This window comes from Macrobrachium rosenbergii, chromosome 37, assembly GCF_040412425.1.
Source record: "Macrobrachium rosenbergii isolate ZJJX-2024 chromosome 37, ASM4041242v1, whole genome shotgun sequence".
NCBI lineage: Eukaryota > Metazoa > Arthropoda > Malacostraca > Decapoda > Palaemonidae > Macrobrachium > Macrobrachium rosenbergii.
In genome coordinates this window covers 20,822,348-20,848,559 of record NC_089777.1, presented here as the reverse complement: position 1 = coordinate 20,848,559, position 26,212 = coordinate 20,822,348, and the positions used below count along the sequence as shown (strand labels likewise).

The window sequence follows — 26,212 nt, the reverse complement described above, 5'->3', positions numbered from 1 at the left end:
GAAGCAGAATTTTTTAGTTTTTTTCCATAGATATCCCATTTGAGGCTATGACCAAAATTATTATATTTTTGTGTCATTGATTGTAATTTAACGCAAACTCACACGTTTTAGAGATAAGAATTGACAATAAGACAAAGCAAAGAAAATTATGCGTATACCATTCAGCCATACGCAAATCATTTGCAGACATCAAATTGAAAAACGCCCACCAGAAATTTATGTCGACGTATGCTGATATTTCTTTATTTTTTCCCCCCCTTTTTCCCGCCTTCGTACGCCCACAGCGCGCTACGGGGGCTATATGTCAGAGCCAGAAGGCTATGACTCTGACGTGGGTGGCTCTAGGTACGGAACGCTCGACAGGCGCCGCCCTTACCACTTTGAAGCCGACCCTATGAGTGCCAGCCTGCCTAGGTGAGTGTTCCGCTAGGTGGTGTTTTGTGCGTCACTGTTTTTCTTTTTTTCTTTTTTAAACTCCTTTTGAGTGATTTTTAGTCCATAGTTCATAGTTTTTTTGCTATTTCAATATTATATTTTATTTTTCGGTTTTGTTTTTCTTTCGTTTGCTATATATTGAGGAAACAAGATGGAAGGTCATTTTGTAACGAGGGTTTTTTGTTGGTATATATATATCTATATATATAGATATAGATAGATCTATCTATCTATCTATATATATATATATATATATATATATATATATATATGAAGCCATAAATTTTGTCTTAGAAGTTTCATATTTTTTAAATAGTTTTCAGGTCAACTTGAATTTTTTTCATTGCAGGAAATTTTAATTGTTTACATAAGCCAAAAGGGATTGCATTCTTTTCTTTAAATACAAGTCAGTGCTAATTTTTCTTAGACTTTTTAAGGTCAGAACAGAATGGTTTTTTTTATTTTACAAGCCGTAGCATATTTTTTTTTTTGTAAAATAAAAAAAGGTAAACAAAAACCAAAATGGCTGATTTTTTGTAAACAAAAAAACTCGTGAAAATGTTCATTTCGCTTGTTTGTAAACAAACACGTGTGGCTAGTTTTCCTTCATATCCAGTTTATTTCCCCTCACCTTAGCAATGATGTTTATAGTACATGCTATAAATTCCGTAGCAAATTTTTTGTTTAAATTCAGTAAATCTAGATGCACCTAGGTAAAGTAAAATTTGGATATAACGCTTCATAGATGAATAATTTCACACGTATCTGCTATGTAAAGAGTTGCATAATGATGTGTGTGTGTGTGTCGGTATGTGCGTATATATATGCGTATATATCAGTATCTATATATAGATGTGTATAAATTGATATCGTCGCAGTGATGTGATGTATACGCATATATGTATGTATTTACGTATGTACTAACGTGCGTGTGTATATATATATATATATATATATATATATATATATATATATATATATATATATATATATATATATATATATAAATATATATATTATATATAATTATTATATATATACATATACATGCATGTATGTATATATAAGACACATTCTTTTCTTGTCACATTAGAAGATGTATTATGAACATGTATGAAAGCGCAGGTATTCATCGACTGAAGATTTTTTTTAAATGAGTTTAGATATTCATCAACTGTCGATTGATTGATAGATTGATTTTATTGATTGCTGAGTATCTGAAATATACATAAAATTAATAGAAAACCTTTTTATATATAAATATTATCGGTTTTTATTTGTTAGAAGATGATTAGAGACAGTTTATTCATTTTTTGCATTTTTCTCGATGAATAACGATGAATATCTGCACTTTCTCTTATATATTTGTGCTGTCCTTGACTCTTTTACTTGTTGGATATTTCATCAAATGTCTCCTGTTTTTCATTTTTTTTTATCAATCATTTTTTTAATTTTTTAAAATTAAAAATTTTTAATTTTAATTTTTTAAAATTTAATTTTTTAAAGTTGAATTAGAAACCATTTATATATAAAAAGCAAGATTATTTTAAAATAATTTGCCTATAAGAAATTATCTAAGAAGTTCATATTTTTCCGTTGAAAAATTGGTGGATAATGTAAGAATAAGGAAAAAGAATGGGTTCTAACCCCGTGAGAAGTTTTAGATCGCCTCTTTAAAGAGGGTTGATTATAGGTTTTCTGTGAGATGCATTTAATTTCCCAATTTAATTTTTGACATTTTTTTCATACAGAACACAGAATGCCATGTTAATGTTAACCAGTTATTGACTCAAAAATAAATTTTTCATTTTCAACATTAAAAAAAAATTTTTTTATAGTAAAACTTATTAAAAATTTCCATACCCAACATTCTGGTGGAGACATTTGAAAAAAAATATCAACATATGCAAAAATTTCATTAAATTTGCCTTTTTGTCAACTATCTTAAAAGACTCTTTGATAAGCGTTATGAAGGCGCGTGACTAATTAACTTTAAATATATCTTTATATATATCTTTATATATATCTTTTTGACCTCATGAAATAAGTTTGTGTGACAATCGACAAACTTATGTATTTCAGTCCTTCAAATTTTTTCCCCTAGAATGCTTATTTTGATAATATTCTGCGATATATATATATATATATATATATATATATATATATATATATATATATATATATATATATATATATATATATATATATATTATATACATTTTAAATCTTTTTTTACATTACAAATACATTTCAGATCTTCAGAATTTTAAAAGGCTTGTTTTAAAATATGAGTGACTGTTTTTAAATACAGTCATTTTGCAATTTCTTTAAAATAAAAAAAAAGATGCAACTTAAACAAGACGCTTAGAATGAACATTTATAAAGGCTACATTTTTAGACTTTTAACATTTTTCACATTTCCTTGAGTCACATTCGTGTTAAATATAAACATGGCGTTTAAAATAATATTCAGACTTGGTATTTGGACCATGACGCTACTGAGGATAAAAAAAACTCAAGTACGGCGAAACTTTTTTGTGCATTTTTAAAAAAATTATATGAACGTAGATTTTTGCTCGCCTGAAAAAAATCAAGTATAGCTTTTGTTGCATTTAAAAAAAAAAATCGTATGAACGTACTTAATTCTCGTCAGACATTTTAAAATCAAGATTTGTAATCTAGATTTTTGCCCGCCTGAAAAAAAATCAAGTATAGCTTTTGTTACATTAAAAAAAAAACATGTGAACCTACTTAGTTCTCGTCAGACATTTTAAAATCTAGATTTACAATCTAGATTTTTGCTCGCCTGAAAAAATTCAAGTATAGCTTTTGTTGCATTTAAAAAAATCATGTGAACGTACTGAAAAAAAAACAATTATAGTTTTTGTTGCATTAAAAAAAAACATGTGAACATTCCTAGTTCTCGTCAAACATTTTAAAATCAAGATTTATAACGTAATAGCTTCCTGCTTGCCTGAATACTAATTATCAAGGAGTCTTCCTCTTCCTTTTGCCCTATTTTTTTTTTCTTTTTTTTACTTCTTGTCTCCATATTTCTGATGCTCCTTCGCTTGGACCGTCGTCCTTAAAAGAAGGGTTTTTAGTGGTCTTTTGGGCACCAAGGTCAAGAGAGACAAGGTCTACGCAATTGGGCAGAGTCGCCTCCCGCCTGGGGTAACTACGTAGGCGATGACGTAGCTTAGAGGTACCTTTTCATTGCGGCAGTTCACTGCTGACGCAGTAAGGAGGTAGACAAAGCTCCGCCTACATGGGGATGTTTTTTTTTTGGGTGGGGGGGGGAAGTGAGCAGACCTTCTCTTTCTCTTGGCCTTGGAGAGCACGGTAGTCAAAGTGTTTGTGTGTTTGTGGTCACGTAGGTTTGATTCAATTAACACTTTGCACTCACGTTTGTTCTGCAGAGACTACAGCGCCGAATTTTTGGACCCTTTCTTCAGGTAGGTGGGCGTTTTTTCTAAGTTCTTTTTTATATTTTCGCAGGTAATGAAATTAAGCAGTGGTTGTTTTTTATATATATTTTTGTGAATATACCGATGCGATGTTTTTTTTTATTGGTAATGTGAAGAATGCTAGTTTTTTCCAATGATAATGTGAAGACTGTTAGTTTTTTTAAGGGTAATGTGAAGAATGGTAGTTTTTTCCAAAGGTGGTGTGAAGAATGTTAGTTTTTTTCAAAGGCAATGTGAAAAATTTTAATTTTTTCCAACGGTAAAGTTAAGAATGTTAGTTTTTCCCAAAGGTAATGTGAAGAATGTTAGTTTTTCCAGTGGTAATGTGAAGTGTTAATTTTTTCAAATGTAATGTGAAGAATGTTAGTTTTTCCAGTGGTAATGTGAAGTGTTAATTCTTTCAAAGGTAATGTTAAGAATGTTAGTTTTTTTCAAAGGTAGTGTAAAGAATGTTAGTTTTTCTCAAAGGTAATGTGGAGGATGTTAATTTTTTCCAATGGTAAAGTTGAGAATGTTAGTTTTTCTCAAAGGTAACGTGAAGAATGCAAGTTTTTCAAGCCTCGCATAATAGATCCATAGCATTATTAATATGTATGGTATTGAACCCTTTTTTTATATTAGTCCGAAGAATGAGTTTTTTTTTATCAAGAAATATCTTTCATACCTAGTTAGTATTTTTTCATTTTTATGATCGTAGTTTTTTCATGGTAATGCAAGCAGGTAGGAATATTTTTTTTTATGAAATATTACCTATTATTTGACAGCATTTTCCTCCATCTTTTATTACGGAATTTGAATTCACATTTTTCTGTATTATGAGAATGACGAGAATTTTTTCGAGAATTTTCCAAGAAGTTTTTCTTAGTGTTACCTGTCATGCATTGATAGAATTATATGACACAATTATGTTTTCTTGATTAAGTGAGTTCTTGTGAAATGTTTTTTTTTTTATTTTTGTAAGTGCTACTTGTTATTGGTTGATAGCATTTTCTCTCTGCCTCAGGTAAGTATCGGAATGCATTTTCCTTTGCGATGTGAACAATATTTATTTTAACTGTCACGAAATTTTTTCTTTTTTACAAATGGTATGACATTTTTAAATTATTATTTGTCATGTCACAATTTAATAGTGGTGACTAGGGGAAGGGCAACAGTGAATGTTTTTCTATTGTTTTTTTATTATGATGGTGATTTTTTCGTAATAACCAATGATTATACGAAATATTACACAAAATACGAATCTTTATATGATAAAAATGACAGTCCACGTGGCGAATCGAAATTGGCTAATATAATTCTATTTTTTATTTTGTCTAATTTTTACATGTTTAGCATTATGGTGATGTAAATTAAGAGTATATATATATATATATATATATATATATATATATATATATATATATATATATATATATATATATATGTATATGTATATATATATATATATATATGTATGTATGTATATGTGTGTATATATATATATATATATATATATATATATATATATATATACTATATATATATACACATATATATATACTATACACACAAACACACACATGTATATACAAACACATACATACATACATTCCAGGTTCTCACTACTTCCTCTCTGTCACATACACCGCTAAAAAAGAAAGAAAAAAAAAAAAGAGACCATGAATATTTGACCCGCAAATAGATTCTCATCACGTGAGGAGGAAACTGGCTCTAATGTCATTTTGCGTCATCCGGGAATGTACAGAATTCCGTGACTAAATCAATATAATCCAAATATCAGGCAACCAGACACCTGTTCCGTATCAGTTCCGTATCAGACGAGGAATAATGAGCGCCTTCCAATCACGGAGTGTCACTAGGTCAGTTTTTGGGACCCACGGTTTTTTTTTATTTTTTTTTTACCTCGTCTGTCCTTTTTTTTTTGTTGGTATTTTTTTAGGAAGTTGACACAGCAGAACTGTGCATGTATGTGAAGTATGAAGTGGGAAGGGGAAAAATGATCTGGATTCCGATGTCGTGTGTAGGATTTTTTTGTCATCGTGATTTGTCACGTTTTAAAATCCACCTGTTGTATTTTATCTCTCCCTCCTCAACCCTCTGGTTTTTTTTGGGGGGGGGAATTAATCTAACAATGTTATCTGTAAGTATGAAAGAACTGGATATTAATTCATTAGGTTTTGATTAAAGTGAATTATATTGTTCCGGTGGTTTGAACTGATTTGGTATGCAAATAGAGGGATTATTATCCTTTGTGAAGGATGTGGCGTACTCGAAAATGTTAAGGTTTATCCTGATACTGGGATTCATATAATATATATATATATATATATATATATATATATATATATATATATATATATATATATATATATATATATATATATATATATTATATATATATATATATACATTTTTTTTACTTGAAAAAAAAGGATGACAGTTTTTAGTGTGAATAATAAAAGAGATACCTCATCATAATGGCATCACTGATACCTGCTTTTCGATGACAGACCATTGTTTTTCAAATCATGTTGCGATAATCACTGTTATCAGATATAGCGATGGCCTTGTCGGTGTCACTGAAACGGATGTAGAGCGATAGATGTGTGTTATTGTGTAATTATTATTAGCTGAAATCAGCTGTGTTCTCTGTAGTGTGAGATTCCAGTGTTTCTCCGTAATAGATCGCATTGTACCGCATCTGTCAATGTCGCATGATGTATTCAAACAGCGCGGGCTTGCCTCTCTCTCTCTCTCTCTCTCTCTCTCTCTCTCTCTCTCTCTCTCTCTCTCTCTCTCTCTCTCTGAGAGAGAGTTCCTGATTCCTCTTACTCACTTGATCAACTCCTCCCTTACTCGTTTCCGCGAGTAAATATTTAAGCGGGTACTCGGCAACTCCTAAAACTTTGCTCGTGATATCTCGAGGCACCAGAAGACTTCTCGAGGGCTTTTGAAAAGAAGCAGAAATATCTGCCCCGCTTCCGGGTTCGATAATTGGCCGGGTATTCATAGGCCCGGGTCAGGATAAACAGTGATGTGTGTTTATATATATATACATATATATATATATATATATATATATATATATATATATATATATATATATATATATATATATACATACATATGTATAATTGTATTTTGACATGGCGACTTATTTAGACAGAGAATATTTTCCCCTGTCTGTTTATCTTCGTGACGATTTTTCAATTTCTGTTTCTCGCTGATTTTTCTGATGCATTTACATAACCAGGAGGCTATTTGGATTTCTGTTTGTGTCGTAAATCAAATACTTTTTCTCTTTACTGCGTCTTTGTTTCTATTTGTAATCTCTTGTAAATACACCAGGTTATAAAATAGAAATTTCTGAAGACGTCTGCAACTATTTCTGGCCCTCCTTCGTATCTTCCCCTCCATTTCTGTCCGGTCAGGAATTTGAAGGCTTCTTCTGTTCGTATCTCACCTCCTCCTCCTCCTCCTCCTCCTCCTCCTCCTCCTCCTCCTCCTCCTCCTCCTCCTCCTCCTCCTCCTCCTCCTCCACAGATCAGGTTTCACAAAAACAGTTCTAGAACCGTTGGCACTTCGATCCACTTGCTTCTGGGCGAAGAAGGGCTTCAATATGAAAATTATATAAATATATACGCTGCGTAACTTCTTCCCCTCACGCGAGGCCGTCCGCCAAAATCGAGATTTCCGATAAACTTCGCGAGACTTTGCGAGAGTTTGCGGGATGTTTGTTTATAGGATAGACTGGCGTGTGTGTGGCTTCTGCCGAAACTCAAATCTGGTCTCCGTTTTTGTAACTATTTTGTTGGATAGTGTAAATCTGCGTGAACAAATAGCTTGCGTATAGGTACTTCTGTTTACTCTCGACCGCGTAGTGGATAGTTTTCAGATGCGTATGTGATTGCTTTGCGTAGAGAGGCTTATTTACTATTGATGGCGTATACTCGCGTCTCCGCTTTTCATACCGATCTCGTGTGATAGTATTCGTCTGCGTAAGCAAATAATTTACGCAGGGACATCTATTCGCTATCGACCGCTTATGGGATACTTTTCAGATGCGTATTGCATTGCTTTGCGAGCGACGTACGATCGATTGCGTATACTCGCGTCTCCGTTTTTATAACGATTTTGTCTGGTAGCGTTCGTCTGCGTATGTGAAGAGTTTGCGTAGGTATTTCTATCGACTATCGACCGCTTATTGAATAGTTTTCAGGTGCGTATTGGGTAACTTTGCGTAGAGACTTACTTAATATCGATTGCATATACTCGCTTGGAGAAGATCACGTGCTTTGTAGAATTTATGTGGAATTCGTGGACGCGCTCACTATAAGTGGCTGAAGAATGTGTCCGGTCTCCTGACGTAGTAGATGTCTAGTTAGGTCATATTCAGGGCCATTAAGTACCGCTACAACCATTAGCTATACAATTTGAAAATGTATTGATAAATGAATTATATTTACAGAGATGAATTTCGTCATGGGCCAAAATATTCTTTGTAATATCTCTCATATGTTTGAATGCCCTCAGTGATTTCAAAGCCTTGATGAGGTTATTGTTTATTAACGTCAAATTACTCATTTTAAAAGCGAGTCTCGACAGCGAAATCGGATGAAATGGACCGAAATAAAGTGAAAAATAAATAAATGCGCCGTTGAGGAAACCTTACAAGGCAGAGCCCGAGATTTTTCCAGCCCCCCTCTCGTCGATCCCACAGTGCCAAGAGTAAGTGCCACTGTGTCGACGCTCCTGAGAGCTGCGGGGAACTGACTGCTTATACGCTCTCGGAGCGTCGTTCCAGACATTTATTGTTGTCGGAGCATTGCCGAAAGGACTCTAGTTTTTTTTCTAGAAGGATTGTCGTGGGTTATAAATCCCCTCTGTGCATTGTTAATGCTTTTGGTTCATAATCGATGGGATTTTAGCTGATTTTCCGAGTGGATTACCTAAGGGTATTAATGCTTTCTGTGCATTTCTTCAGGATATTAGTGATTTCTTCGTTTTTTTTTTTAAAGTAGCATTCTCAGAGAATTATTTTCCAAAGGCACCTGTCCTCTCGAAGCATTTTTCCAAAATTATCAGTTTGAAGTTTCTCGAAGCATTTTTCTGAAATTATCAGTTTGAAGTTTCTCGAAGCATTTTTCTGAAATTATCAGTTTGAACATTATTGAAAAACATTGTTTTCGAGGCGTGAAGGTGTGGACATTATTGCCTTACCCAAAGTGAAATGTCAGTTAAGGTGATTTACTGCTGAAGTGAACTATTGCGTATTCACACTGTCACTCCTGGCGTTGCATCATTGAAGGTCACTGACACTGTTAATGAAAATTGCTGGCGATTTTTTCGAACAATATGGCGAATTAGTTTGAGTAAAATTGCTGTATTATACTTGCTTTCTAAAGTAGAATAAGTTTTTACTTTCCAGTCGATTATTGAGTGTTGTGATTTGACTAAGTAAACCTACCCTGTTCAAACATGTAGTACAGTAATACAGTAATTCTGAGATGTGTTACAAAACCTGGACAAAGTAAGAGTGGTAACGCCAGACTCACTCGCAAAGACCTTTCAAGCAAAATCTGACGCGACGGAAAATGGTCGCAAAATATAAAGCCTTTTATATTCCCAGTTCTCATATTCCACTTGATAGTAAGGTCGACTAAAGTCAGCTCTCTCTCCCCTTTCTTCAATTTCTTGCTCCGATGCTGCCCAGGATGGAAACGAACAAAAAAGAGAAGGAGAGAGCGAAGACGAAGAGTGAAAAATCACTCGCCTGATATTCAGTGACGGATGATGGCGGAAATGCGCTGCTGTAGTGATTGCGCGATTTTCAGTGACGGAGAATGTCGAAAATGTTTGGATGTGCGCGCTTTTCAGTGACAGATAGTGATGAAAATGTTTGGAAGTAAGTTCACGATTTATAGGGAAGGATAATGTCGAAAATGTTTGGAAGTGCGTGTTTTTCAGTGACAGATGTTGCTGAAAATGTTTGGAAGTAAGTTCACGATTTATAGGGAAGGATAATGCAGAAAATGTTTGGTAATGCGCGCTTGTCAGTGACAGATGTTGATGCAAATGTTTGGAAGTAAGATCACGATTTCCAATGACGGAAAATGTCGAAAATGTTTGTAAGTATGCGATTTTCAATGACAGATATTGCTGAAAATGTTTAGAAGTAAGTGCACGATTTTCAGTGACGGCTAATGTCAAAAATGTTTGGAAATAAGTTCACGATTTCCAGTGACGGATAATGTCGACTGTGCTCCGAAGTAAGGCCCATTCATCGGAAAGTTAATGTTTGTGAATCGCAAGCAAATGTTTTAATCTTTCCCCCCCAAAAAATGGACGAGATTGAGGATATTCTACACCTCTTCGGGGCCCTCGGCCTTGACGGGTAAGTTTTGATAAGGGAATGATCGTGGATTATTCGCCGGAGGAATTATATCGTGGATTATCGTGAAGACACCGTGAAATTACATTCGGTTACTGAGTCACCCCTGGTGCCACGGTGATGTCGTGATGAAGTCGCCCAAAAATAATACCGAATCTTAACCGTATGACATCATTCCACGCTCAGGTACAACTCGGGTACATAAACTGAACCTGGACACTAAAAAAAGTTGACAAAAAATGACGAGGAACCGAAATGATTGACAAGGTTGTCGGTGGAGGGATTCGGAACGCCTTGAATGAAGACGATTTTTGTTAATTTATTTATATTTTATTTTTCTCCAGCTCGGCTTGACAGAAATTGCTTTTGACCAACCGTGACTTCAGTTCACGGTCTGGCGTTATTCTTCGTAATTTTTAATGACGGGATAAAGATATCCCGGTGTTTTTTGGAGACTCGTTTTATTCTTCGTACGTTTTGGTGTTTATTTAAGAATTTTTTGTTTGCAGAGAAATATTAATTTATTTATTTTATTGAGATTTATTTTATGTTTTATTCTTCGTATATTTTGGTGTTTATTTAAGAATTTTTTGTTTACAGAGAAATAGATTTTATTTATTTTATTAAGATTTGTTTTATGCTTTATTCCTCGTGCAATTTGGTTTTTATTTAAGAATTTGTTGTTTACAGAGAAATATGATTTTATGTATTTTTTAAAAATTATTTTATATCTTCTTCGTCATACATTTTGGTGTTTATTCAAGAATTGTTTGTTTACAGAGAAATATGATTTTATTTTTTTATTGTTTTATATCTTATCCTTCATACATTTTGGTGTTTATCCAAGAATTTTTGTTTACAGAGAAATATGATTTTATTCATTTCATTTAGAATTATTTTATTACGGATGTCATATTTTCACAGTATTGGAATGTAGAATTTTTACATTTTGTTTTCTTAGGGATGATTTTGTTTTCACTTTATATAGGAATTTAGCATTTTGTTAATACTTATTTCCTGACTTCTTTAGAACATGGTATTCATCTCATGACTAATAAAAGACGCAATTGTGGTCTTTCGATTATAAATTATTGGAAAGTTTTATCGGTTATTATTTTGTGTATGTTGGTCTTACCTGATTTTCAGAAGTACTGAAATGGGTCAATGTTTTCATATGTTTCTTTCGTTTGCTATAGAGATTCGATTTTGCAAAAGTTGGAGAATATACACATATTTTATATACTGTATATATATATGTGTGTATGTACATATATATGTATATATATTTCTGTTTCGTTATGAAATGAGCCTCCTCATATTCGTGAGGTTATAGAAGCTTCAAATGCTGCTTAGACCTTTACAATATCAATGTAACATTCATTTCATTTCATATACAAACAATTTTTCTTTTATTGTCATATCTTTTCGCTTATCTGAATGCTACCTGCGACATACCGAACTGAATCGATATCTGGTAAATTAAATCATAATTTGTCATTTACTTTTGTCTTACAGTTTATTTGTATTTATATATTTTTATTTATTAATGTATCCTATTTTTTTATTCACTAGATTAATATTGTAGTTTTATACGTTTATTACAGTCCGAGTGAAATTGGTAGAGTTTATTTAGGTCTCTCCATCTTGATTTCATACTTTCTCCTGTTTACAGTAATTTGAGTATCCTAAATTTAGGTCTTACTTCTTCTAATGCTCATATAAAAGTATTTTCCCACTTTAAAACACTTAAAATTCCCTTAATATTTAGGTCGTATTGTGATTTTTCAGCGCATTTTTCACAACGGCTTTTTTTCACGGTCGGAAAAACCCGAAAATCATATTGGTAAATATTTCAGAAATACATTTTTTGTTTGTGTACAAACACCTGAATTTTTTTTCTTTGTGTTTTTGATCTCAAACAAAAACATTTTTTTGCCAAATGTGAAAGTCCTGAAATAGATTCCTTTAAGTAAGTGACGTTTGATTTCCCCATAGATACAACGAATGTAAAAGGACCTTTTGATCAAAAGTGATCAGAGCACATTTTTGCCGATGGAATCTGTACGTCATCAGGAAAATGTGCTTTGATCAGTATTGCTCAAAAGGTCCTATTATCCTCCTTTTATCTATGGGAAAATCAAACGTCACTCATCCGAAGGAGTCTATTTCAGGACTTTGACATTTGGCAAAAAAAAATCTTGTTTCAAATAAAAACAAGTAACAAATGCGCCTAAGTTTCTTTGACGCAATCGAGTTTTCTCTACTTCGTATAATGCTGTATGAGCCGCGGCCCATGAAACTGTCAGCCACGGCCCGGTGGTGGCCTGTCCTATAACGTTGCCAGACGCACGATCATTGCTAACTTTAACCTTAAATAAAATAAAAACTACTGAGGCTAGAGGGCTGCAATTTGGATGTTTGATGATTGGGGGTTGGATGATCAACATACCAATTTGCAGCCCTCTAGCCTCACTGGTTTTTCAGATCTGAGGAAGGACAGAAAAAGTGCGGATTGACAGACAAAGCCGGCACAACAGTTTTCCTTTACAGAAAACTAAAAAAAGTCAAAGAAGAAAATTCAGGCATTTGTACACAAACAAAAATATTTTTTCTGCAATAGTTATGTTTATGATTTTCATATTTTTTCAACCATGAAAAAAACCATTTTGAAAATAGCCTTGAAAAGGAAAAACAAAGAGGAAAATTCAGGTGTTTTTTACACTAACAAAAAATATATTTCCTGTATGATTTTTATTTTTTCAACATTAAAAAATTTTTTTCAACATTGAAAAAATTTTTTCAATCATGAAAAAAAATTTTTCAACCATGAAAAAAAAATTTATTGAAAATATCTTTGAAAAGTGAAAAATCGGCGTAAATTCTGTAGGAGGTGTAAGTTATTTTAACCGCTGGTCATGACCTTTGACCGATGACGTCATCAGCAGAAAATCGTTCTTGGGAGGCTTCATCACGTACTGCCGACCTAGTGCTGTTCAAGATGTTATAACAATAGATGATTCCGTAACTCCCTGTCGTATTGTTTGCTCCGGTTTGTTTTCGAAACTTACAGAATGGTTATGGGCGTTCTCGAAACCTCCACAGAATGGTTATGGGCGTTTTCGAAATTTACAGAATGGTTATGGGCGTTTTATGAAACTTACAGAATGGTTATGGGCGTTTTCGAAACCTCCACAGAATGGTTATGGGCGTTTTATGAAACTTACAGAATGGTTATGGGCGTTTTCGAAACCTCCACAGAATGGTTATGGGCGTTTTCGAAATCGTCCGAATGGGTATGGGCGTTTTCGAAACCTCTAAGTCACCTTCAAGAACAAATAAAAATCTTGTATTATAATGAAGATTTAGATAATCTCCATCTAGAAGGAAAATGACGACATCGAAACATCAAAACTCGAGGGTAATCTCCTCCTCCTCCTCCTCCTCAAGAACAAATTCCTTCTTCTTCTTATTGAAGATTTCTTCTTCTTCTAGAAGGAAAATAACAAACATCAAAACATGAGCGTAATCTCCTCCTCCTCCTCCTCCTCTTCTTCTTCTTCTTCTTCTTCTTCTTCTTTCTTCATGAGCGTAATTCTTCTTTCTTCTTCTTCTTCTTCTTCTTCTTCTTCTTCTTCTTCTTCTTATTCTTCTTCTTCTTCTTCTAGTGACAACATCGAAACATCAAAACTCGACCGTAATCTCCACCTCCTCTTCCTCCACCTTCTCCTCCTCCTCCTCCTTCTTCTTCTTCATCTTCTTCTTCTTCTTCTTCTTCTTCTTCTTCTTCTTCTTCTTCTTCTTCTTCTAGTGACAACTTCGAAACATCAAAACTCGAGCGTAATCTCCACCTCCTCCTCCACCTCCTTCTTCTTCTTCTTCTTCTTCTTCTTCTTCTACTAATGACAACATCAAAACTCGAGCGTAATCTCCACCTCCACCTCTTCCTCCTTCTTCTTCTTTCCCCTTCTTCTTCATCATCATTCCTTCGGGCCAAAGGAAACCACATAACTGCATCTCGTTATGGCATCAACGTCCGTAAGGTCTTTGATGTCGTAACGACGTAAAGGAATCTGGTCTTTAGTTGTTTCGCCCAGGTCGTGAAGTCTGTGGTTGTTCTCGTCAGAAATCTCGTGTTTACACATTCACGAGCATTCCAAAGCGGGCTGGAATGCGGGACTGTTGTTGTTTCACTTGTTTGTTTATTCGTTGTTTTCTTGTTTGTTTCGTGTGGCTGACGGGACACGTGTTTGTGAAGTTTTGATAGTAAATTTGGTCTAATTTTTTTGGAGTGGGCTTGTGGGAGATGAGGTACTCGAGAGTTTATCAAGAGGTTTTTGATTAAAGGGAAGATTTAAAGTCCTGTTACTTTTAGCTGTTGATTCGATGAATGAATAAAATTGTAACTTAGATGATGATGATGATGATGATGATGATGATGATGAATTTTCCGAATATTCAGGTATATATATAAATAACCATCTGCAATTTGAAATATAGGCCTGTCTCTTCCTTAGGTGCCAATTATAAAGGTATTGTCGCAAATGTATTTGATCGTGCTGAGAGAGAGAGAGAGAGAGAGAGAGAGAGAGAGAGAGAGAGAGAGAGAGAGAGAGAGAGTGAGTTTGCTTGTGATGCAAAGTGACTAATTACATAAAGTTATAGTTGTAACCATATGGTTCTATCTGCTAAATCCATATTATATATTGTATTAGTGTTAATTTACAACCGTTTTATATTCAGTGTCAGGTCTAAGGAGTTATTAGTCGAAAAAACACTATTTAAATATATATATATATATATATATATATATATATATATATATGCCTTCTGAAATATACAAATATGTAAATGCTTACTGTATTTTCACCTTTTAAAAATAGATACGCGACTTTTAATTTTGCGTACAACACTACTGACCTCTCAATAATCCAGAGCAAAAATTATTCCCTCTGTCGTGACAACAGAGACTTTGCTTTACAAAGCACAGGAAGTTGATTTGTCAGTGGCGTTGAAAGCACAAGCACACACACACACACACACACACACAACAAACACACACACACACACACATCACACAACGCCTCTCTCTCTCTCTCTCTCTCTCTCTCTCTCTCTCTCTCTCTCTCTCTCTCTCCTTTTATATTTGTCGACTAAAACTCCCTTGTTGTACCTTCCTCGCCTCTCTCCTCCTTATTTTCTCTCTCTCTCTCTCTCTCTCTCTCTCTCTCTCTCTTATATGTTGACTATCCTCCAAGCGCCCCCTCTCTCTCTTCTATTTGTTGACTCTCCTCCTTTATATTTGTCGACTATCCCCCCCCTCTCTCTCTCTCTCTCTCTCTCTCTCTCTCTCTCTCTCTCTCTCTCTCTCTCTCTCTCTCCTTTTATATTTGTCGACTATCCTCCAAGCGCCGTTGCGCGGATAATGGAAGTTGGCGAACGTGACGAAGCATGAATCAGCCGGGGAAAGACACGACCGGCAAAATTGAAAGGGTATTGGTGATTCCACGGTGCCAAATACACAATCGACCGGGAGGGGCTTTTTTAAAAACTCGAATGCAGTTTGCGGTGGAAGAATTGCCTTCTTACATTCAGGTGCGTTGGTTTGGTTGTGTCATGCATACGTTTTTGGTGTTGTTTTATGTTGTTGTAGCTGTTGTTGTTTGGTTGTTGTCAGGTTAGGCATTAGAAGAACATCTTGGCGGATTGTGTAACCAGAGTGGCCTTACTTAGTATATATATATATATATATATATATATATATATATATATATATATATATATATGTATAGAGAGAGAGAGAGAGAGAGAGAGAGAGAGAGAGAGAGAGAGAGAGAGAGAGAGAGAGAGAGAGAGAGATTCCCATCCTTCCTGTTACTAAAGTTTCAATAATTTGTAAAAATTATTATATATTATACAGTATATATATATATATATATATATATATATATATATATATATATATATATATATATATATATATATATGTGTATATATATATATATAGAGAGAGAGAGAGAGAGAGAGAGAAAGAGAGATTCCCATCCCTCCTCATACCTTTAAAGTTTCAATAATTTATCCCCAAAAAAACCTTAATATTGAAAATAACCTTTGGGAAAATATTCCCCCAACAAGTGATTGATGTCAGCTGGAATATCAACATACAAGTGTATTACAAAAAAAAAAGATGAAAAAAAAGGTGTTCAATTTATGTGAGGACCAAAAGTACCTCCGCCCTTGTGGGCCGGTCATGCAACGCGAAAGGCACACAGGATCCTGCCGGTGTGCATCCTGCCATTTCGAAGGGGAATCCTATAAATTGCCACACGGTGTGTCCTGCTGGGGGATTAATTATCGACGTGCATGCAATTGCCTAACGGGACCGCCCCCCTTTTCGGAGGGCGTCCTCCTCCCTCGGTAGGCCTCCTGTGCGGAAAATTGCGTGCGTGGCGCCACTAGTCGGAGGGGCCTTTGGAAATGCTGACCTGTTAGGCCTCCTGCGGGAAATTGCGTGGTAAAATCAACCTTTTGGCAGTTCCGGAAATTGCATGCAAGTCATTCCCCTGCCCCCCAACTCCTAGTAGGCCTATCCTCTGTCAATTGCGTCCAAGCCTATATTGCTGCAGATAGGCCTATGGGCCTAGTTTACGACAGGGCTCATGAAGTTCATTGAGTGACATAAAACACTTCGTTGAGAAGGGGTGGGAGTTGAAGGGGATTATTTCGGGGCTTAGGGAGGGGGGGGGGAAAGGCCATGGGTGTGAGATAGCCCAATGAATGAGTACCTGAACAACACTATTCAATAAATTCCTGGCCCCTGCTGCTCTTGCTGCTGCTAATACCTGCTGTACGGTGATACCTGCTGATCGCTTCCGCGTGAGTAAAAGGGTTTATTTATTTTTTTTTTTTTAGCGAGAAGAAGAATCCGGACAAAAACACGCGAGGCGTTTACTCGCCAGACCGGATATCCGATCGCTCTTTCCCCTCCTCATCCGGGCCAGCCCCAAAGCCGACTCTAACCTACCTGTGTAGTAGGACCGGAACACAGTGGATTCCAGATGACCAATTAAACCCGAATCACACCTGTATTTTTTTATTTATTGTTGCTGTTTGTAATCGGGTTTGGGCAGGTGAATTTCAATCAGGCTGTGTAGGACTTTGTAGTGTGTTAATGGCGAAATAAAAAAAAAATATAGATTGAGTAGTTATGGTGACTTTCAATTTCTTTTTAATTTTCTATCCTTTACATGAATCAGGACTTTATTTTTTATAGTTAAGCCCTTTAAAAATTTGGTGTTAATTTTAAATTAAAATGGGCATATCTTTTAAAATTGGGTTTCCATTGATATATTGCTTTCTTCAAAAAAAAAAAAAAACATTAACAAATCCTTTAGTAATGTGGTTGAATCTGCTAATATCAACTTTGTTAAAAAATAAGAGTAATTTCCTCTAAACGTGTTCCTATCCCTATACCAAAATACTAAATAAAAAAAAAAACTTTAGATACAAAAATGAAAACAAAAATCTAGTTTTGAATTATCTCTGCCAGTGTTATCTACCTCTTTGATGCACAGATGTAAATGCAATGATTTCAATACTAAGCAGCAGTAGACCATTGCAAATTACTGGCGAATGTTTTATTCATTTTCCTGTTTTTTATCTGCAGATGAGAAAACCGTGGCAATATCATTTATCTGATCTTATTTATCAATTCCTGTGCTGTGGTAATTCATGTCATTCTGTATTCAGCGCAGAATTCCAGTACTGTTATAATTCCTGTTATTCAGTTTAGTATTTTGCGATCTCATCCAGCAGGTATTATGAGGTTTGGTTATTGCCAATTCATCGTTCAGAAGTGTCGTTTATAAACCGCAATTTTCAGATGAATAATCACTCTCACGATGCCCATTAGATGACACTGGATACAGACATTGACCCTCTGGGTATGTTGCACAACTTTTATTTATGCAGTGAGCATTTGAACTGGTAACCCAATGCTTGCTTGGAGCCTAGGCCTAATGAAACCTGGTTTTATTTACGCAGTGAGCATTTGAACAGGTAACCCAATGCCTACTTGGAGCCGAGGCGTAATGAAACTTGTTTTTATTTATGCAGTGAGCATTTGAACTGGTAACCCAGTGCCTGCTTGGAGCCTAGGCCTAATGAAACCTGGTTTTATTTATGCAGTTAGCATTGGAACAGGTAACCCAATGCCCGCTTGGAGCCTAGGCCTAATGATGCAGTGACCCATTTGGACAGTAAATCCAAGGCCTACTTGAGCCTAGACCTATCAGAAAAAAGGAAACATGGGCTTATCCACGAATAAATGATAAACCTATCTTCTGTGAAATATGTAAACTTGCAACAGGCCTTAGATGACGGATGTAAGAAGGAATAGGTTTAGCTAGTAGTTAAACAACTTGCATATTACATGATACTGTGAACGGTTGGCAACCTCACCCAACAGGAAAATTGCTTAGGAATTTGCAGCAGGTCTTGGGAGTCAGGTGTGAGAGGCAGTGGGCTGCAAAGAGACCCAAGTTTCCTGCGGAATAAATACAGTTTTATTATTATTTTTCCTTTTCGAATTGTCTTAATTACGTGATTTTCCCAAACTCAGGTAACCTTGATATTTCTTGATGATTTGATGTCCTCTCTCTCTCTCTCTCTCTCTCTCTCTCTCTCTCTCTCTCTCTCTCTCTCTCTCTCTCTCTCACCCATCCAATGAAGTTACACGGCCAGGAAATTGTCAATCGCTGTCTTATTTTTTTCTCTCCATAATTTACGTCCTTTTAATCCTATTACATCCTACGCCCATCCGGTCTCCTCCTACGCCTTCTCCGCAGGATCTCTCTCTCTCTCTCTCTCTCTCTCTCTCTCTCTCTCTCTCTCTCTCTCTCTGCTCTTATTTTCATCCACCTATTCGTCTCTTGTTCTTATTCTTCTGTTCTCCCTCCTCCTCCTCCTCCTCCTCCTCCTCCTCCTCCTCCTCCTCCTCCTCCTCCTCCTCCTCCTCCTCCTCCTCCTCCCTCACCTGTTTCCTTCTGCAACGAGAGAATATCTCACTTCATTCTCATAAATTAAGTCGTCTATCTTTCTTATTGTATTTACTATCTCACTATCATTACTTTATCTTCACTATCTTTACCATTATATTTGGTGTCTGTATCATTATCCTCGCTATCTTGATCATTATCTTTAATATCTTCTACGAAGGTGAAAACTTAAGGAAATTATCGTGATATTCCGTTCAGTCGTTTTATTTATTTTCGCCTTTTTTGAAAGTTGATTTGAATCTCTCTCTCTCTCTCTCTCTCTCTCTCTCTCTCTCTCTCTCTCTCTCTCTCTCTCTCTCTCTAGTAGTAGTATATATATATATATATATATATATATATATATATATATAGAGAGAGAGAGAGAGAGAGAGAGAGAGAGAGAGAGAGAGAGAGAGAGAGAGAGAAAAAGAGAGAGAGAGAGAGAGAGAGATTCAAATCAATTTTGAATATATATATATATATATGTGTATATAAATATATATATACATATATTTATATATTTATATATATATATATATTCATACGTATATATATGTGTATATATATATATATATATGTATCCAATATGTATCCAATATGTGTGTATATAGAGTTTACACTGTAAATATGTCAATATTTTCATCACATCTATTTAAGAAAAAAATGGAAAGTCATCAGCGCGTTCCTTTTATCTTGCGTGTTTGATGTTTTCAAAAGGACCATTTTTATAAATAAAATCGGGAACATGTTTGTTAATTCCGTGACCTGATTTGTCCTGAGGGGTTCCAGTTGCGACTCGTGTCCAAATTTATTTATTTATATATGTATTTACTTGTTTACTTATTTATATTTGTTTTGTTATGAATGGTCTACATTGCGATACGGATGTTTTCTATATATATCGAGATTTGATTTTGGAGAATGTAAATGCAAGTTATTATAAATTTTTTTTATTAAAATATCTCTCCCCTACCTGATGGCAACACTCTCTGCATTCTGTGTGACGACATACGGAAATTATCAGAGAATACTTGGGTCCTCTCATTATGTTCTCCTTTCTAATTAAAGTTGGGTTAAAATTCGTTCTGTGTTCGTCGAAAATTTTACCCTAATTTTATTTTTAATTTTTGATTTTTATTTATTTATGTATTTATTTATATCATCATGTATTTTTGTTTTGACCCAGTAAACTTTTGTAACCCGTAGCAAGACCTCTCGCTCTCGTACCTCATGTGTGTTGACACAGATATGGCCTATAAAGCTCCCCTCTCTCTCCTGGAATTAATACTCTCTCTCTCTCTCTCTCTCTCTCTCTCTCTCTCTCTCTCTCTCTCTCTCTCTCTCTCTCTCTGACCTGTTCATTGATTTGTTTGCTTGTTTCATGTAATTTTGTTGAGGTTCGTTGTGCTTTTCCAGTCTGGGATTATTTCTCTCTCTCTCTCTCTCTCTCTCTCTCTCTCTCTCTCTCTCTCTCTCTCTCTCTCTCTCTCTTCGATCCCTTCAAGTATTTGTTTGCTAATTTCATGTCATTTTCATCAGCGATTTTGTGATTCTCCGCCCGGGGATTATCTCTCTCTCTCTCTCTCTCTCTCTCTCTCTCTCTCTCTCCATTTCGTCTTCCGGTAATTTATATATATGAGCTGATTTCATGTCATTTTCATCAGCTATGCTGTGATTCTCCACACTGGGGTCATTTCTCTCTCTCTCTCTCTCTCTCTCTCTCTCTCTCTCTCTCTCTCTCTCCATTTTTGCTTCTTGTAATTCGTGTTAGTTTCAGTAAAAATGATGGGATTCTACCCATTATTTATTCTCTCTCTCTCTCTCTCTCTCTCTCTCTCTTTGAGCAGACGTCCTTTACCTACATGTTTCGTTCATTTAACCCACGCCCGTCCCCGCGCGCTGCTGTGGGATGCTCACTCCGGGCGTGATTCCGCCCACAGAACATTGTAATCACGGCCTCAGACACGCCCACTCTGCGTTAGGGTTGGCCTGCGCTGGTTAGTTAAATATTTTTGTATGTTTTTTTGTGTGTAATTAGCTTGGGTGTATGTTTGGGGAGTTTTTTTTTATTGTGAGAATGGTTAATGTATTAAGTGTTCGTTTTGACGTTAACGAATTCCTTGGAAACAAACAGATTTTATTGATATATATGTATGTCATATAAATAAAATGTATATATATATATATATATATATATAATATATTATATATGTATACATATATATATATAAATATATATGTATATGTATATGTATATATATATATATATATATATAATACATACATATATAAATATATATATATATTATTATATATATATATATATTTGTATATACATATATATAAATATATATACATTCTATATATATATGTATATATATGTACATCTGTTATATATACAAATATATATATATCTATATATATATATGAATATATATATATATATATATATATATATATATATATATATATATATATATATATATATATATATATATATATATATATATATATATATATATATATATAAGATTCGTTGGTCTTTCTGCTTCAGGTGAGGACTTTCACTGTAGGCTGCTCCAACGATAATGACTCTTGACGGATTCACGCCACTGACGGCCAACACCCCCCTCCCCTCCCCTTCCCGTCCCCCCTGACTCCATCTGTGGTTGGCCAACCCCCCCAACCCATGCGGGGTTTGTCACCTTATGCTGGGTAGTTGTGTTGACAACTTTTGCTTTTTTTGTTTTTATATATCTCTATCTATCTCTCTATCTATCTGTTTACAAATATAAATATATATGTATATATATATATTATTTTATATATATGTATATATATATATATATATATATATATATATATATATATATATATATATATATATATATATATATATGCACATACACACACCCAAATCTAGGCCATAGGGCCAGCGACTTCATCTCCCAAAGACTTGAAAAGAACCGGAAGTTATTACTGTGGACCTTCCACCCCCCATTGGCAAAAAAAAATTATAGATACACATGTATGTACGTGTTGGTAATTAATACATCATGACCTAAATAAAACTCATTAACGCATATATCATCTTATCCTGGAGAGAGAGAGAGAGAGAGAGAGAGAGAGAGAGAGAGAGAGAGAGAGAGAGGGGAAACATCCCCTTTACAGTAAAGTAAAGTAGCTTTAATTACAACCTGGTAATGACGTCTAGACACGTCGTTAAGAGAAGAAGAAGAAGAAGAAGAAGAAGAAGACTATGATGGCGCTGGTAAATACAGAATCCTTGTGAAATGGGCGGGTCCTTTAGTCGGAGCAAAAGGCTGTTTTGGAAATAATTGCCGAGATACGCGGTAAGCGACTTGTGACGGCGTGCTGCTCTGATTTCAAATGAGAGAGAGAGAGAGAGATGGACCTCTCTCTCTCTCTCTCTCTCTCTCACTATTTTGCTTACGGTAATTTATGTTTAATCTGATTTCGTGTCTTTTCATCAGAGATGCTGTGATTCTCTCTCTCTCTCTCTCTCTCTTTCTATTTTTTATGGCCTAGTAACTCGGTGGTAGGACATTTAGCTGGTCAACCAGCGTTCGATTCCCGAACAGGACGAGATTGGGCGAATTTACTCAATTTACTAAAACCCAGCGTCCTTCTGTTGACTTGTGTACCTGATTGCTAGGAGACTGTTGGGGATTGGAGCTACCTTGGAGAGAGAGAGAGAGAGAGAGAGAGAGAGAGAGAGAGAGAGAGAGAGAGACTGGACGTGAGCCTTCATTATCCCGTCAAAATCTATGTCATCAAACGGTTCATAAGATATAAATTATTCTTTTACAGTCTTTCTGTCATCTCGTTCATCTGTCTGTCAATCCCGTTTTTCTGCCTGGGTGTCCTTTCGTCTATCCTTCCGTCTGTCTGTCTGTCTGTCTAGCTGTCTGTCTGTTAGTTGAAGCTAACAGAGAGAGAGAGAGAGAGAGAGAGCGATAATGTTAGTTTAAACTTCAGTAGGTCACTGAGAAAACCTTCGGATGAGCCTAATTCAGACTCAGACCTTCAGAGATAAGATTGAAAGATGACATCCATGTCTGTCAGTGTGTACATAAAGTTTCTTTTGTTCCAGTCAAGGATTACTGTGTCAGAACTGAAGGTCATCTGACATAATCTGAGGTATTGTTTATTTTTGAAGTTCCTTGAAATCACGGCTCTCACAGAGGTCACAGAGGTATTTTTCAGACTACAAGGACTCCATGTTGATGATATATCTGCTAGGTTGATGTTGTCAATTTTTATTCAGAATATTTATAGAAATTTATGCTGACATTATATAAGGAATTTACCTTAGTTAAATCTGACACATTTAACGAAGTCTTTTTCCATTCAGTTTTATTTAACATACATTTGCATAAGTACTTATATATATTATATATATTATATATTATATATATATATATATTTTTTTATATATAATATATATATATGTATATATATTTATATATATATATATATATATATATATATATATATATATATATATATATGTATGTATAAGTTCTCCATCTCCCCTTGTTATCTATTCTTCTTCTTCTTCTTCTTCTTCTTCTTCTTCTTCTTGTTCTTGTTCTTGTTCTTCTTCTTCTTCTTCTTCTTCCTCCTCGTTGTTACACCATCTCCTTCACAGCTGCTATTTTCCCCTCCAGTTCTCGCGAGCTCTCCAATTTCCCTCGCCATCTTTATCACTGTTTTAGTTTTCGTCCGAAATATACCTGCATTATCTCTCTCTCTCTCTCTCTCTCTCTCTCTCTCTCTCTCTCTCTCTCTCTCTCTCCCAGGTCATCCCAAAGCTCTCTGCTACTTGTGTGACATTGCCATTCTCTCTCTCTCTCTCTCTCTCTCTCTCTCCTCCTCCAACAACCTCGCCCACCCGTGAAACCCCTTATTGGAAACGACACAAACACGCACATACGCACGCACACACAAACTCTGGATGGTCGGGGTGGAGGAGGGGAGGGAGAGGAAGGGGGAGGATGGAGGAACAGGTTCATGGCTGAGCCAGTAGAGAGAGAGCGAGAGAGAGCGAGAGCGAGAGAGCGAGCCAGTCGGTAACTCTCAGTGCAACGATAACCGAGGCTCGGTACAGTATGTTTGGCTGTCTCTCCGTTGGGACCACGCCGCTCCTCTTCCTCCTCCTGCCGATAAGCACTTGCCCATTCGCCTTCATGCTCGAGGGCCGGGTCACAGCGATGCATTAAGGCTCCGAAGGGCAAGGTAGAGTGACAGAGAGGGGCCCTCTCCTCTCGTCTACTCTCTATGCTCGTCCAACCTTCGGGAGGACTTCGTCAGGAGAGAATTAAACTGATGCGATTGACTTACTTGTGACTTTTTGTGTGGAGATTGGGAGCGACTTACTTTTTTTATTCTCAAACTTTATGTTGTTGTGGTTCGTAAAGTTCGGAGACTTGGTGGTACTCCTGACGTTTGATCAAGTTCGAGGACGACTTGGCAACTTGAAGTGGTAGTTATAGACTTCTCGTTAAGTTCGAAGACGACTTGTTTAGTAACTTGAGTGGTATCAGTAGCGATGTCAACAAACATCACGTGATTGTGAAACTTTATGAAAAGTTCAACTTAATTAGAATTGTGTCGTTTTTGGTAAACCGAACAATTAACAAGTCGGAGAATTATAAACAGTCTAATTTTTGCTTTTTTAATGGCTGTTTGGGCGTCCGAAAGTTATATTAATTCCCCCAACGGTCACATTCGAAATTGGTTCTGAAACTGCAAGAATTCATTTTGCTTTCGAGTACTGTGTCTGCGTGAGGCTTCGCTCAATCGACCATGAGAATTCACAGACCGTCTCGAGTGAAGTCATTCATGATGGCATACATAACAGAATAGACATTTTGGGAGTTGAAAAGTCGAACAGAATTGAAGAGGAAGACCGCGTCTGGTGGAAGTGGGGTGCTACGGTTGAACTGTTGGGTAAGTTTGAATAAGGGAAATGGTATTTATCGTATGGTTATAAGTTTTCCTTCGTGGCTAAGTTTTCCTCCGTGCTAAGTTTTCCTACGTGCTAAGTTTTCCTACGTGGCTAAGTTTTCCCTCGTGGCTAAGTTTTCCTTCGTGCTAAGTTTTCCTTCGTGCTAAGTTTTCCTACGTGCTAAGTTTGCCTACGTGCTAAGTTTTCCTACGTGGCTAAGTTTTCCTACGTGGCTAAGTTTTCCTTCGTGCTAAGTTTTCCTTCGTGCTAAGTTTTCCTAAGTGTTAAGTTCAGGGTTACAATATTTCTTATAAGATTATTTTCTTTGCCGTCGTGGTTAAGTTATCCTGCGTGCTAAGTTTTCCTTCGTGCTAAGTTTTCCTACGTGCTAAGTTTTCCTTCGTGCTAAGTTCGAAGACAGGGATATAATATTTATTATAAGATTGTTTTCTTTGCCTTCGTGGTTAAGTTTTCGTGCGTGATAAGTTTTCCTTCGTGCTAAGTTTTCCTACGTGCTAAGTTTTCCTTCGTGCTAAGTTCGAAGACAGGGATATAATATTTATTATAAGAATATATCGTGGTTAGTTTTCCTTCGTGCTAAGTTCGAAGACAGGGATATATCTATTATAAGATTATTTTCTTTGCCGTCGTTGTTAAGTTTTCGTACGTGCTAAGTTTTCCGTCGTGGCTAAGTTTTCATTCGAAGACAGGGATATAATATTTATAATAAGATTATGGTTTTTAACTTCGTGGTTAAGTTCGAAGACATGAGATTATGAAAGGGGAAAGATTGCAATGATAACTTTAGTGGGTCATGTTGAAAGATTGACAATTCTGTTCTAAAGTTTGCAAAACTTTTTTACAAAGTTAAAGACAGGTAAATTATGTTAAGCTTAAATAAGTAATTTATTTTTTT

General features: G+C 35.6%; 1 protein-coding gene across 50 annotated transcripts in view; it reads left to right on the top strand.

Annotated features, from left to right (window-relative positions):
* The window catches only part of LOC136825405 (uncharacterized), a 979,501-nt gene that overhangs the window by 764,023 nt on the left and 189,266 nt on the right, over positions 1–26,212 (top strand). For 38 of the 50 annotated variants that reach the window (XR_010849322.1, XR_010849328.1, XR_010849326.1 and 35 more), the window contains 2 exons: positions 285–414; positions 3,855–3,890. Coding sequence is in view for 43 of the 50 variants with exons in the window: in XM_067081764.1 (XP_066937865.1) it covers positions 285–414; positions 3,855–3,890 (166 nt within the window). In the remaining 7 variants the exon portion in view is untranslated. The remainder of the gene's footprint in view (positions 1–284; positions 415–3,854; positions 3,891–26,212) is intronic. The other 12 variants (XR_010849324.1, XR_010849327.1, XR_010849325.1 and 9 more) reach the window with 1 other exon arrangement.